This window comes from Scheffersomyces amazonensis, assembly GCF_036850825.1.
Source record: "Scheffersomyces amazonensis strain UFMG-HMD-26.3 chromosome Unknown RJT21scaffold_4, whole genome shotgun sequence".
NCBI classification, from domain to species: Eukaryota; Fungi; Ascomycota; class Pichiomycetes; order Serinales; family Debaryomycetaceae; genus Scheffersomyces; species Scheffersomyces amazonensis.
In genome coordinates this window covers 26766-40729 of record NW_027042744.1, presented here as the reverse complement: position 1 = coordinate 40729, position 13964 = coordinate 26766, and the positions used below count along the sequence as shown (strand labels likewise).

General features: G+C 28.5%; 11 protein-coding genes across 11 annotated transcripts; 6 read left to right on the top strand and 5 right to left on the bottom strand. All coding sequences in view use genetic code 12, as the record gives it.

Moving 5' to 3' along the window:
* Positions 1-42: 42 nt before the first annotated feature.
* On the top strand, positions 43-1821 carry OLE2 (Ole2p). Its single transcript, XM_064884369.1, has one exon. It carries the CDS (start codon positions 172-174, stop codon positions 1738-1740), a length of 1569 nt encoding a protein of 522 aa, XP_064737512.1. The 5' UTR covers positions 43-171; the 3' UTR covers positions 1741-1821.
* RJT21DRAFT_37635 (uncharacterized protein) lies at positions 1660-2480 on the top strand. The gene has a single exon (XM_064884370.1). The coding sequence runs from the start codon at positions 1903-1905 to the stop codon at positions 2452-2454; it is 552 nt and encodes a 183-aa protein (XP_064737511.1). The 5' UTR covers positions 1660-1902; the 3' UTR covers positions 2455-2480.
* A 26-nt stretch (positions 2481-2506) lies between these two features.
* RJT21DRAFT_5039 (NADPH:quinone reductase) lies at positions 2507-3520 on the bottom strand (the record flags this gene model as incomplete). The annotated part of the gene is made up of 1 exon (XM_064884843.1): positions 2507-3520. One exon carries the CDS (start codon positions 3518-3520, stop codon positions 2507-2509), a length of 1014 nt encoding a protein of 337 aa, XP_064737510.1.
* Positions 3521-3922: 402 nt separating this feature from the next.
* On the bottom strand, positions 3923-4678 carry RJT21DRAFT_86199 (U2 snRNP complex subunit; the record flags this gene model as incomplete). The annotated part of the gene is made up of 1 exon (XM_064885464.1): positions 3923-4678. The coding sequence occupies one exon, from the start codon at positions 4676-4678 to the stop codon at positions 3923-3925; it is 756 nt and encodes a 251-aa protein (XP_064737509.1).
* A 142-nt stretch (positions 4679-4820) lies between these two features.
* Positions 4821-5966, bottom strand: RJT21DRAFT_5037 (uncharacterized protein; the record flags this gene model as incomplete). Its single annotated transcript, XM_064884842.1, has 1 exon — positions 4821-5966. The coding sequence occupies one exon, from the start codon at positions 5964-5966 to the stop codon at positions 4821-4823; it is 1146 nt and encodes a 381-aa protein (XP_064737508.1).
* Positions 5967-6141: 175 nt separating this feature from the next.
* RJT21DRAFT_126885 (mitochondrial 54S ribosomal protein MRPL50) lies at positions 6142-6988 on the top strand. Its single transcript, XM_064882878.1, has one exon. It carries the CDS (start codon positions 6178-6180, stop codon positions 6886-6888), a length of 711 nt encoding a protein of 236 aa, XP_064737507.1. The 5' UTR covers positions 6142-6177; the 3' UTR covers positions 6889-6988.
* Positions 6989-7046: 58 nt separating this feature from the next.
* RJT21DRAFT_114354 (uncharacterized protein) lies at positions 7047-8207 on the top strand (the record flags this gene model as incomplete). Its single annotated transcript, XM_064880240.1, has 1 exon — positions 7047-8207. One exon carries the CDS (start codon positions 7047-7049, stop codon positions 8205-8207), a length of 1161 nt encoding a protein of 386 aa, XP_064737506.1.
* Positions 8208-8299: 92 nt separating this feature from the next.
* RJT21DRAFT_5034 (uncharacterized protein) lies at positions 8300-9511 on the bottom strand (the record flags this gene model as incomplete). Its single annotated transcript, XM_064884839.1, has 2 exons — positions 8300-9362; positions 9447-9511. The coding sequence occupies 2 exons, from the start codon at positions 9509-9511 to the stop codon at positions 8300-8302; spliced, it is 1128 nt and encodes a 375-aa protein (XP_064737505.1).
* A 178-nt stretch (positions 9512-9689) lies between these two features.
* On the bottom strand, positions 9690-10521 carry RJT21DRAFT_37606 (uncharacterized protein). The gene has a single exon (XM_064884366.1). The coding sequence runs from the start codon at positions 10419-10421 to the stop codon at positions 9756-9758; it is 666 nt and encodes a 221-aa protein (XP_064737504.1). The 5' UTR covers positions 10422-10521; the 3' UTR covers positions 9690-9755.
* RJT21DRAFT_37607 (putative metalloprotease) lies at positions 10522-11565 on the top strand. The gene has a single exon (XM_064884367.1). The coding sequence runs from the start codon at positions 10621-10623 to the stop codon at positions 11332-11334; it is 714 nt and encodes a 237-aa protein (XP_064737503.1). The 5' UTR covers positions 10522-10620; the 3' UTR covers positions 11335-11565.
* Positions 11566-11796: 231 nt separating this feature from the next.
* ARE2 (sterol acyltransferase) lies at positions 11797-13915 on the top strand (the record flags this gene model as incomplete). The annotated part of the gene is made up of 2 exons (XM_064879831.1): positions 11797-11912; positions 12129-13915. The coding sequence occupies 2 exons, from the start codon at positions 11797-11799 to the stop codon at positions 13639-13641; spliced, it is 1629 nt and encodes a 542-aa protein (XP_064737502.1). The 3' UTR covers positions 13642-13915.
* Between the last annotated feature and the right edge of the window lie 49 nt (positions 13916-13964).

Genomic DNA, 13964 nt, shown 5'->3' with positions numbered 1-13964 from the left:
TTTGTTGTTTTTCAATTAAATTTCAAAGTCCATTTTTTTTCTGTCTGTATTCGCAAATGTCGCAACTTTATATGTCGTTTAATTAAATATAGAAATATTTAATCTAGTATGTCATATATTATATATTGCTCATAGTAAAATCAAAATCCATTAGTATATTATAAAGGCATTATGCCGGTACAAGATGGAGACCAAGAGTTCTCTAAGGGAACCAAAGTTCAGAAGAGAAAGATTAAAAGTAGTCAAACTTTAAATATAGTATCAACATCTTCAACTAATAATCTTATTAATCAAGCTTCACATCTTAAGAATAAACGTATGAATCAAATAAGGAAAAGAAAACGGGATTTACTTAAAAGAATTAATTATACTCATACATTTACAGTAGTTGTACTTCCATTACTTTCAATTATTTATTTGTATAAATATTCTCAACCAATTTTACCTGAGAATCAAGATACGTTTTATTTTTCATGTATATATTTCAATTTTACTATTTTGGCATTTAATTCAGGTTATCATAAATATTTTGCTCATAATTCATTTAAAATTAGGTTTAAAGTACTATTATATTATTTTGCAATATTTGGTAGTAGTATTGGTTTAGGTTCTATAAGATGGTGGGCTACAATGCATAGAGCTCATCATCATTTTACTGATGATACTGAAAAGGATCCATATCTGATAAAAAGAGGATTTGCTTGGGCTCATTGGGGTTGGTTAATTAAAAAACCAAAAATTGTAACATTTTATCAAGAATTTATGGAACAAGAATTTCCAACATCTCAAAAGATTGTTAATGAAATTGGTCAAAATTCAGATGAATATAATAGAAATGAAGTTTTTGAATATGATATTGGATTAATTGATTTTTTAAATTGGCAGGATAAATCTTATTTTGCAAATTTTCTTTTAACCACAATTTTAATTCCTGGTTTAATAACTGTTTACTTTTGTGATGATTCATTAATTCATGGAATAATATACCCTGGAATTTTAAGAATGTTTTTATGTCAACAATCTTTATTAGCTACAGAATCTTTATGTCATTTAAAGAGTATTCAAGTTACTATTCCTTCTCAACCATTTAATGATAAAAATTCTTCTCATAATTGTTATAATCCATTAATGTCAATTTTAACGTATGGTCAATGTTATCAAAATTATCATCATGAATTTCCTCATGATTATAGATCTACATCATCTTTATTTGCTTATGATCCTACGAAATGGTTTATTTGGTCATTAGAAAAATTAGGTTTAATTGAAGGATTATGTATTACTCCTAATAATTTAATTGTTCAACTTAAGATTCAACAACAACAAGCGGTACTTAATAGAATGAGAAGTCAATTGAATTGGGGTACGCCAATTTCAAAATTACCTCTAATTACTCCTAAAGATTTTAAAAGAATAATTGGTAGTTCAAGTAATAAGGATAGAATTTATATAATTATTCAAAATATTATTCATGATGTAACTCCTTTTATGGAACAACACCCTGGTGGTGTACCATTATTAAAGGCTTCTCATGGAAAGGATGCTACTAAAGCATTTTTTGGTGGAGTTTATGGTCACCTGACTGCGGCTCAAAATTTATTAGCTACTATGAGAATTGGAGTTTTAGATAATGGTAATGATGAAGAAGTTTGGGGAAGAGTTGTAAGAGAAGAAGGTGATGTAGAAGAATCAAACTCTTCTGGTCAAACTAAGCTGTACAGTACAGCTGAAGCTGCGTAAATAATGTCTAACGTATACACACACATACACTAATATAATATAAAGCGATTTTCCACAGTTTTGTAGTAATTGTCGCAAGCCAAGCATGAAAAAAAAATATTGTAGATATCGTTAAATGTCTAGTGATGAATGACTATTATAATTTAAGTTCCATTAATAATAATGAGTAAAGGAACTAAAGACAGTAATATATTCCAAGTACGTGATTATAGAGGTGCTACCATTGAAGATCTTGATGTTAGACCAGCCATATCTATAAATCCAACCACATCTATCGATGAAGCTATAGAAATATCTTATGAATATGAATTTGATTTCTTACCAGTAATTCATGAAGCCAATAGAAAGCTTTTAGGAGTATTAAATGTAAAGGAATTAATAGAAAATGCTGAAAAAATAAGAAAAAGTCCATTAAAACCTATAACAAGAAATTATATGCTCTGGTTTCATCAAAAGGCTCGTCAAAATTATGATCAAGAACATGAAGAAGATATTTCTCCTAAGAAAACTCCAGTTTATTCAACTATTTATAAACCTGGTGGATCTAAGAAATATTCAGTCTTAACTCCAATAACTCCTCTAGAAGAGTTGGCAGCATTTTTTAATTCTGGAAATTATTTTGCTATTATAACAAATGGTAGAGGAGATTTTGTATATGGAGTTGCTACACCTGAAGATTTAAAAAAATTTGAAAGTTCAAGACCAAAGTTATAATTCATTTAAAACACTATATAACGATTAATAAACATTACTATAGATAATTTATTTATTGAGGAATCTTAACAACTAATTTACCTGTAGTTGTACCACTTTCTAAATCTTTAGCTGCCTGAGCGTATTCACTTAATGGATAAATTTTAGTAATTTCAAATTCAACTTTACCAGATTTAACAGAATCAACTAAAAATTTACTATAATGTTCCCATTCATCTTTTTCCACAATATAACCAAAAAGTTGTGGTCTAAGAAGTGTAATATTTTTTGGACTTAATCTAGTAATTGCTAATGGAGGAACAACACCAGATGAATTACCATAACTAACAAAAGTTCCCTTTCTTGAGAGTGCTTCAAGAGAAGTTTCAAAACTAGCTTTTCCAACAGAATCAAAAGTAGCAATAACCCCTTTACCACCAGTGATCTCTTTGACTCTTGCTACAACATCTTCTGTCTTATAATTAATAACATATTTAGCACCCAATTTCTTAACTTTTTCTAATTTTTCTGATGTTGAAGCAACACCAATAACATTAGCACCTTTTTGAGCAGCAAATTGAGTTAAAAATGTTCCAACTCCACCAGCAGCTGCCCAAACTAAAATAAAATCATCCTTTTTAACTTTATATGCATCATTTACAAAAGTGAGAGCAGTTAAACCTTGTAAGAAAATACCACCATAAGTTTCATATTCTTTTTCAGAAAGAGATCCACTACCTAAATTTAAGATTTGAGTATAAGTTTCAGGAATTTTAGTATATTGAGCAAAAGTATTACCTGAAAGATAAGCAACACTATCACCAACTTTGAATTTAGTTACATCTTTACCAACGGCTGCAACAACACCACTTGCTTCACGACCAAAAATATAAGGTCTAACGGTAGATGGATAAACACCTTGTCTAAAGTATCCATCAATGAAGTTAAGACCAGCATATTTATTCTTAATGATAACATCAGAACCAGTAGTAATTTGAGGAGCTTCAACTTCTAAAGTTTTGATTTCTTCATAAGAACCTTGATTCTCAAAACCAGAAATAAGATGAGTTTTTGGGATAGTAGACATTCTGTAAATTTGTTGACGAGCAATTGGTATATTAAATTTAATTATTCTTTTAGCAATAATAGGAATGAACATATATTTATATATACCTTAATCGAATTACCGTGGCAATTGATTATTGACTGTGGATTTTTCACCTTATTATTAATCATCTGGGGGATATCGGTAAAGTTTTCCGCGACCGAACAAATGTGCCGAGTTGCTTTCACTATTGTGCCACAATCTATTTTCTCTAGCTCTATAATTATAATATTTTTATGACTTCATATTGTAATATTATTAGTGTATATATTCTAGTTTATTACTATAAGATGAATAAAGTTATGAAGAATCCACAATCAAATCATACACAATTAAGGTACCAATAAAATATATGGCTAAATATTCCATTTATCATTATCAGTATTATTTTTTAAGTTTTGGCTTATGAACCTTGGATTTCTTCTTGGATTTAGATCCTATAACTTTATTGGATTTAGCATTTTCAGCTAATAATCTCTCTGTTTTATCTCCATGTCGTACATTAGTATATTGACCAGTAATTGGATCTTGCTTAAAAGCATATGAAACATGAATTTTGGAATTCATTAATATTGCACCATTCATTTTCTCTATAACTGAATCACTCGTTTGAAAATCATCAAATGTAAGAAATCCGTACCCTTTAGATTCTCCTGTATTATTATCTCTCGCTATTGTTGGATTCCTTATAAGGGTTCCAAATTTTGAAAATGTTTCTTTTAAAAATTGTTCATCAATTAACAGATTAAGATTATTAATAAACAATTGAGCTCCTATATCAATATAATTATTACTAATTAATTCTTGATTAATTACTCCAATAGATTGATCTTTAGTACTACTGGTTATCTTTGGTGTATCTGACTTCTTTAATTTAACTATTTTACCATAAAGTCTTATCCCTCGTAATATTTCTAATACATAATCTGCATCTTCAACTGATTTAAATTCTACAAATCCAAATCCTTGATGAGTCTTTAATACTCTATCCTTTGGCATATTTAAAGATCGTACTGGAGCAAATTGAATAAATAATTCATACATCAAAAGTTCAGTAACTTCAGGATCCAAATTTCCAAAATATAATGAGGCTCGAACATTTCTATCTGAATCAGCCAATCTTCTGAACACATTAGCCATCGTGGTATAGTCAAAATTCTTAATTATAAGAGTATACATATAATCATCATTACAAAAATATATTTGTTACTTTAAAATTAATTTCTATGCGGCGGTATGCAGGAAAAGCTGCAAATTTTCTATTACTATACAAGATGATTCTCTATAAATTATATTCATGAATTGGAGGTTTAGAAGAAGACTCTTCTGGACCTTCATCTTCATCAGAACTATGTAAGGAGTTAACTGGATCTTCAGTTGTAGATTCTTTATCATTAGGAATTTTCGAAGAATCGACTTCGTTAGAATTTGAATTTGAATTTGAATCAGATCCTGAACCAGAATCTGAATCAGAATCAGAATCAGAGTCAGAATCAGAATCAGAATCTGAAGAAGTATTTGAATCAGAAGCCAGAGAAGAGTCCTCGTCATCATTATCATCATCTTTTGTATCCAGTTTCAAGAATATAGCCTCATAATCTTCATCAGTAACTATATACTCTTGAAGGGCCTTATTTGAAATTGTTATGAAAATAGTAGGATACTCTAATACTATTTTATCCTTTAAAATATCAGATATTGATTTGGATTTATCAATAGGTAGTACCGAATACTTTGTCTTATTGACATTAACCACATTATCTAAATAAAAATTTAAATCTTCTTTATTAATAGGTTGATCAGAACTATTGTTATTATTTATGATATTTAAAGGAACTGCCTCCTCGATAATCAAATGTTCTTTTAATCTATAACTTAAAAATTTTGATAATTCATTCCCTTCTTCATTTAATAAAACCCATTCTACAGTCCATGTAAATGAACCCAGCTTTTTATCATAACCACTTTTATTAGTAGTTGATCTTGACATTCCTACAGGTAATTGTATTACTAAAGTATTTTGTCTCTTTATTGAAGTTTGAGACATATGAGGAAAATATGTATTAATTATTTCAATTCTCTTATCTGAATCAACTGATATTGTATTAGATTTAAATCGTTTATTACGATTATTATTTTGATTATTAAATTTTCTTTTTAAAATATTTTTAGCATTTGTTTTAACATCTTCCTTACCTAATTGAATTCCTCTATCTAAATTTAATAAAAAATTATAATCTCTATTTAAATAAGTTGTATTAGATGAAAGTTCTTTTCTTGAAATAAATTTTGTTTGATCAACTAATCCAGTACATTCAGTTTGCCTTTTATGACGTTTAACACAATCTATACTACAAGTTTTCAATCCACATGCCGGACACTTATATTTGAATACATTTATATGACATATTGAACATAGTTGATCCATTTGATTATCTTATTTAAATTATATTGACTCTTATTAATCTATATAGTTTATAATATTTAAAAATTATTTAGTTCTCTTATTTACGCAGAGTAGTGTAAAGTGTACCAAACATATTTTTTTTTTATAATCTGTTGAAAAATTTATGATTCGTTAAAGAAACATTTTTATCAACGCTCTAACATTGACTTATAAGTTCATTAGTTTGTTCAATATGTTTAGAATAGGACAAGGAATTGGACTGAAGGTCCCTGGCTTAAGTAGAAGCTATTATAAAAAGGCAGTTATAACTGTCAATGATAAAGTTACTGTTCAATTATTAAAGGATGTTAAAGACATTGGAATTAAAGGTGAACTACTAAGAGTAAAATCAGCCTATATGAGGAATTGTTTACAACATGGTGGTAAAGCAGCATATGTAACCAAAACTAAAGGTCCTACTATACCTGTTGTTGTAAGACAATATGTTGAAGAAAAAGAAACACCAAAATCTGAAATAATAGATAAACCATCTGATAAAGAATCAGAAACAAAAGCTAAGAATAAAGCCGAAGCTTTATCATTGGATGAATTATCTCAACTTTTCAATAGTATGCGTAGAAGAAAATCTATTGCTGATGCTGATAAACAATCTTCAACTTTCCAAATTGCTAAGGCAACAGAAGAAGTATCATTCATTTTAACTGAATTAAATGAATTAATTCCAAATAATCATACTTTTAGAAATTCCAAATTCCCAATAACAAAGACAAATATTTCATCTTTATTATTTAATTTAACTGGTGAACAAATTCCTCAATCTGTTATTACTCTTGAAAAGAGTACTACACCTATTGAAGAAATTCAAGAATCTGGTGATTATACTTTAATAATTAAATCTCCTGCTGAAAAGTCATCAATAACCAAGCATATAGTTTTTGAATAGAACTATTCTGTATATAATATTCTGAATAAATTTATGTAAATATATAATTTCATATTTTATAAATCAGATTGTATTTTTTTTTCTCTCTTACAAATATCGTGTGAATCTATATATATATGTAATCATCATTTTATTTTTATTTACTGTAGAATAACTAAATGTCTCTGGATCTACGATATAGTGCCGCCAGGACGTCTAAGATAACCAAAAGATTATTTAATACATCACCCGTTAAAAAGATTCAAAAAGATCTAAAAAATAGATTACCATCTCAAACTAAGTATAGTCAAAATCTAGGTAAAGCAAAGATTAAACAAGATGAAAAATTAGTTGCTCTGGATTATAATGTTCAATTAGATTATCAGTTATCACGAGATGAGAATTTAATGGTTGCAGTTGATACAATAGCGTTAAATTTTTGGTGTGAATCTAATGGTCTTAGTAATAAATACTTTAGTAAAGAAGACAAGAGATTAAAATCTATGGAATCACTTGTATTTCTGTTAAAGGGACTTTCAATGAAAGCTAAAGCAGAAGTTATGACTTTTAGAACTCAGAAATTTCCTAAAGGAATGATAACCACAAATCAATTATATTCAATTTATGAAAATCAAGGTAATACATTTGTAGATCGAAATTTAGAAATATATATAAGAAATGGGAAATTAAGAAAATTTATAATTACTAATTCTTCACCAGTTATTCTGAGAACAGTACAAAAATTTCAATTAGGTAAGGTTTCATATGGTCATGAGAATATGGAAGTAATAATATCTGCTGATAATTATAAATCATTAATTCAACATCAAATAAAAATTTTAGAATCACAAGTAAATGAGAATCTCGAGGATAAGAATTTATTATTTAAATTAAATTCATTGAAAAAGTTTAATGTATTTGTTATAAACAATCCAACGTCATTATTTGTAGATCTTACACAATTAACTTATGAAGAATTATCATCATTAATATCGTTTGGGTTTGTGACATTAACGTCAAATCATTTGAATGAGATTGAATCTCATCAATTTTCAATATCATATCCAGCTTGTGGAGTATTTTTAAAACTCATAAATGCTGGTAGAGTTTGGTTAGTTAAGACTCTTACAAAGGCTAGTTATAAGGAAAGTTTAGAAGAACAATTATTTAATAAATGGGAAGGTATTAATATAAATGGAGACTCTAAGATGAATAATTTTAGAGCTCCATTCTATGGTTATGATTTAAATTGGGTATTAGCCGATGGATTAGGAGCTGGATTGATTGAAGTATTCAATACTCCTGTCGGTAGAGCATGGCGATTAACGGGTAAAGTATAATGAATTTTATTTTAAAGTATTATTTAACAAATTATTTAAGGTTTAAAAATGAATGTAAGATTATCCTATAATTCATGAACACATTTGTAAACCTAAGCTCTAAGTTTCTTTTGTTGTTTTCTAGCTCTTCTTTCTTGAGCTCTCTTTTCAGCTTTAAGTTGTTCATCTTTACTAGAATTTCTTAACTTATCTCTTTCTTCTCTCTTTAATTTAGCCTTTTCATCAGCCAATTTTTCTTGCTTAATTTCTTCTTCAATCTTTTGAAGTTTAGCAATTTCAAGATCTCTTGTTTTAACAACTTTCTTTACAGCTTCAGCTTTAAAACTAATTTCCTTTGCAGCTAATTTATCAACTAATTGGAATAAAGCTTCTAATACTCTACCAATTTGTTTAATTTGTTCAACATTTGAAGTGACATCAGTAGATAAAATGATTTTTCTTCTTGGAGTCATTTCATGAAGAGATTCAGGATGTTCAGCTGGTTGATCAGTAACAGCAAGATATCTAATAAAAGAAGCAGATTCTAAAGTTAAAGCTTTCTTTAAATCAGGAGTAGTAATTTTCTCTTGGAATTCATTGGCTTCACTCATATAAACAAAAGATTGTGGTAAATTTGGAGAATCAGAAGTCTTGGTTAAAGATAAAAAGTAATTTAATTTTCTATAATCATTCATTCCAATTTTAGAAACAATAGCAGCAATAAAATTATCATATTCAGCATCAGAAGATGGAGTAATAACGAAATCAACTCTATCAGTTGGATAAGGTACACTTACAGTAAAAAATGATAAAATGGTTTCTAAGATCCAAACAAACAGATTATGTCTTGGTTTTAATTTGAAAAGGATATTAACTTTTGCAATGTTAACTCTACCGGTAGCATAAGAAGAATAATTTTCAGAACTATCTTTAATATAAAGAGTATTTGGATTTACACCATATTGATAAAAATTCTTTTCAAATGAACCTTTCAAGTTTTCTAATAGCCTAACAACTAATCTTTTATTATAGATATCACCAGCAAGGAATAATAAAACAAATAAGGTAATGAATGCAAGAGTGAATCCTTCCAATCTCCAATCATTAAGTAAAGCACGTTGGAAAATTGTTAAACTATTCAATTCTTCATATGTATACTGATAGTATGCCTTTTTACTATTAAAATGATAAAAAGTTAGTAACTTAAAACAATGAAAATCTTAAAAAATTAAGATAAAAAGTTGATAAAATATAACATACACTTCTTCACCTTCTGCTAAAGCTCCAGTAAGGAACATAGCCGAAGCTGCAATAGTAGCAATCATTATAGAATTATATAAAGATTATTAAGTTTTAGTATAAAAGATTAGTCTCAAATAGTGGGGATTGAAAAATTTCGAGATCGTTGACCGAAAAATTAACAAGCACCACACCGACGACAGACATGGCCGCACACCTTAATATTTTGTGTATAAATACGAGATAAATGTATTACATTTATAAAGACTTTGTAGTTTATATATGTATATCGTATATCTAGATAAGGTTGAATTGGTATTACATAACTATTTACTTTCTTCTCTTAGATGATTGACCTTCTTCATGATCTTGTCCATCCTTAAATTGAGATAATCCTTCATGAACAGCATTCTTTACTAAGTCTCTAAGAGCTTCTTCTGGGTTTTCACTAGCTAAAATAGCTTCTATTTTCTTTCTTCTTTCTTCCAATTCTTCTGGAGAAAGGTCTGCTTCATTAGGATCATTCTCCATGGTATATCTGATTTGATGTCCATCAATATTTCCTGGTGCAGGTAAAGATTCTAACATACTGGATGGTTCAGAATCCTCTTCATCAGGTTTTTCATGACCTAATGAGATCAAATATTGTGCTACCTCTGGGAATTCATCGTCTTCTTCTATATATTGTGCTGCTGTTAATCCATCATCATTTTTTAGTTTATAATTAGCCTTTAATTCTTCCACTAAAAATTTAGCAGTTTTAATATCTTCAACATGATGTAATGGAGTATCTCCTTCATTATCTTGTATATTTATATCACCCCCCTTTTCTATTAAATATTGAAGTAAATTTATATGACCATAAGATGCAGCAGCATGGATTGGGGTATAACCATTAGGATCCTTAGCATTAGGAGTAAAATTTCCTGATTCAATATATGATTCAACAATCTTACGCTGATTATCAGCAGCCGCAACCCATATATTAGAGACCATAATCACAAGTTATTATTGAACTGTTTATTTAAGATTAGATACTATACTTACAAGTACGAGATGATGAAAAAAAATTGTATGCAGTTTCAATAAAATTCAATTTTTCATGTATGGTGAACAGAATGAGTATTTTCCAAACTATTAAGAATCGAGTTTGAAGAATCCTTGTATATATATTTATAGAGTACCCCTTCATTCTATGCTGGAAGATAATTCAAATAAACCTTTACAAGTAGATGTCTCATCTCCAGAAAAGTTAGCTGGATTTGAATGGTGGAGAAGATCTCTACTGTATAGAACCGGTTTAGGTATTACAGAACAAGAAAAACAACAATTCGAAGTAGATTATCAACATAAATATTTACCACAAAGATGTAAAGAATGTGATACTAATCTTGATTGGATGTTGACTTATTCCCCATCGGTGAGGTTTATGTTAGATCAAATCAAAAAAATAACTAAAGATAAACAAGAAATACTTGATAAGTCAAATATTGTATGTGATGTTTGTGATGATTTAAAAGGTGGAGGATTTCATCCCGATCATGGAATTTTATTATGTGCTAATCGTATTCAAAGTAAATGGCAATTAGAAGATATTTTAACTCATGAACTAGTTCATGTATATGATTATATGAAATTTGATGTTAATTTTAATGATTTAAAACACCATGCATGTACAGAAATACGAGCATCAATGCTCAGTGGTGAATGTCGTATATGGAATGAAATTAAAAAGACAGGATTAGGAAATTTCGGTAAAAAGTTTCAAGATTGTATTAAAAGAAGAGCCATCTTATCGGTAGCTGCAAATCCAATATGTAAAAATAAAGAAGAAGCTCAAAAAGCCGTTGATACAGTTTGGTTATCTTGTTTTAATGATACTAGACCCTTTGAAAGAATTTACAGGTAATACATATGGTTATAATGTATTATATTACTAGATAATTCTCGCCATATTAAAATTAAGTAAATTAAATCATGTAAATAAAAATTTTTAGATCATTAATATTCTGTAAATAATTAAATAAGTCTAGATTAAATTTTCAGTATTAGTTATGACCACTTACGTATTATGGTTCGCAGTCAGCCTTCGCTATGTTCGGAAATTTTATTAACATATGCAGTTTAGCATATGCAGTGCTCCGAAATTTGCGATAACCATCACCCCCTTCGCATACAATTCAAACCGGAATCGTAGCAGCCATCAGGTACATTTCTGAAAGTAATATATAATTCTATTTATGAATATATAATTATACATTTAACCTCATTACAATCTGTTAATTGATTTGTTTTATAGAAATAATCAATTAATTTTCTTTGTTTTTGAGTTACTACCCCATATTATTGTTGCTCTAGCAACTAACCGAAAATGTTGAAAAAGTCATCAACATCAGATAACCTTTCAGAAATTAAGAAAAGTATAGGAAGAAGAAAATCATTAGTTCTTGATAATGAATATGGAGAAACTTCATCTAGTGATGATGAGTTAAATAACAAAAAGGATACGCCAGAGACAGAAACTAGTGAATTAATATCTGAGAAAGATGAAACTAAACTCGAAGTATTAGATGAGGCTGGACCACAATTGAAATTTAGAGGTAATCTGTTTGAATCAACTTCAAGCAGTAATATTAGTGATACAGAAACTTATGTGTCGTTGTCCGATTCAAAGCCTGTTAAGCGAATGCTAGAAGAATTGAGACAAAATTCAAAGTCAAGACTAAATAAAAAGAAAACTGAAAGTCATCATCATAAATATGTATCTCAATTTGGAGATATTAAGTTCAGCTCTCAGTCATCAACTATATTTGACTCACCGAACTTTTATGAATCACAATTCTTTGGATTTTATGTACTTTTTTGGTTGGGTACTGCTTTTTATATGATGAATGTATTTGTAAATTATTATTATGTCAATGCTGAACCAATTTACGAATGGCCTATTGTTCAAATATTGAAGAAAGATATTATTAAAGTTGGATTCACTGATTTGGCTATGTATTTATCGACATATTTGGTGTTTTTCATACAATTAGCTTGTCGTTCGAATTACATAAATTGGACAGGCGCCGGTTGGATAATTCAATCAGTATATGAAATTGTATTTTTAAAATTTTGGTTATGGTTTGCCTCAGCTAGTATGATGGATTTTCCTTGGGTTGCAAAGGTATTTTTGGCGCTTCATAGTTTGGTATTCATAATGAAAATGCATTCCTATGGATTTTATAATGGCTACCTTTGGAAAATTCTTCAAGAATTGAAGTTCCTGGAAAGTCATTTCTTAAATCTCACCAATAATGAAAATTATTCTGCTCCAGATGGATATACTATATATCAAATGAAAAACATTTTAAAGGAGAGCATTTCATTTTGTAAATTTGAATTGGAATATCAATCACATGCCACTACAATTGAAAATGAAGTTTATAAATTTGATGAAACAAGAATCCAAATTAAATTAGATACTTTACAAGCCGAAAATATAATAAAGTTCCCTGCAAATATTAATTTATTTAACTTTTTTGAATACTCCATGTTCCCAGCCCTTGTTTATACATTACACTTTCCAAGAACAAAACGAATTAAATGGACTTATGTATTTGAAAAGACATGCGCAGTGTTTGGAATTATATTTTTAATGATTTTAGTGGCACAGAGTTGGATGTATCCATTGGTGATGCAATGTATTGAAGTTCGTAGATTACCCATAAAGGAGAGGTTCAATAGTTATATTTTTATACTTTTGGATATGATACCACCATTTCTAATGGAATATTTATTCACATTTTTCCTTATTTGGGATTCAATTTTAAATGTTATTGCAGAACTAACTAGGTTTGCTGATAGAGAATTTTATGGTCCTTGGTGGTCATGTACTGATTGGTCAGAATTTCTGAGAATATGGAATGTTCCTGTTCATAAATTCTTATTAAGACATGTATACCACTCATCAATTAGTTCATTTAAAGTTAATAAATTTCAAGCTGCATTATTAACATTTATAATATCAAGTTTTATACATGAATTAGTGATGTTTGTAATTTTTGGTACATTAAGAGGATATTTGTTGCTATTGCAAATGTCTCAAATTCCATTAGTTATGCTAAGTAGAACTAAGTTTATGAAAGATAAAAAGGTATTGGGTAATATTATTTGCTGGTTTGGGTTTATATCTGGTCCCTCTATGATTTGTACTTTATACTTGATATATTAGTAAATTTATGTATAAATGATGAATTATTCAGAACACTTGTAGTTGTTGGTAATAACTTTTGTTTATTTTTTGCTTAACACGATTACAACTTCACAAAAATTTACCGCATTACTTAACATAAAGGAAGTTTTGTAAAATCAATTAATTAATGAATTTCTTGGACCTGCTGGTTTTAACCTAATTGCGTCATTTTAGTAAATTAAAATAAACTAATTTAAGATGAAAAGCTGAATATCTGAAGTAGCATTTATTTTGCAAATGATATGTTTGTGCGTTTTCGGTTAACTATTTTGGTTAATTTCTTTGCAAAAAGTGAAAAATAT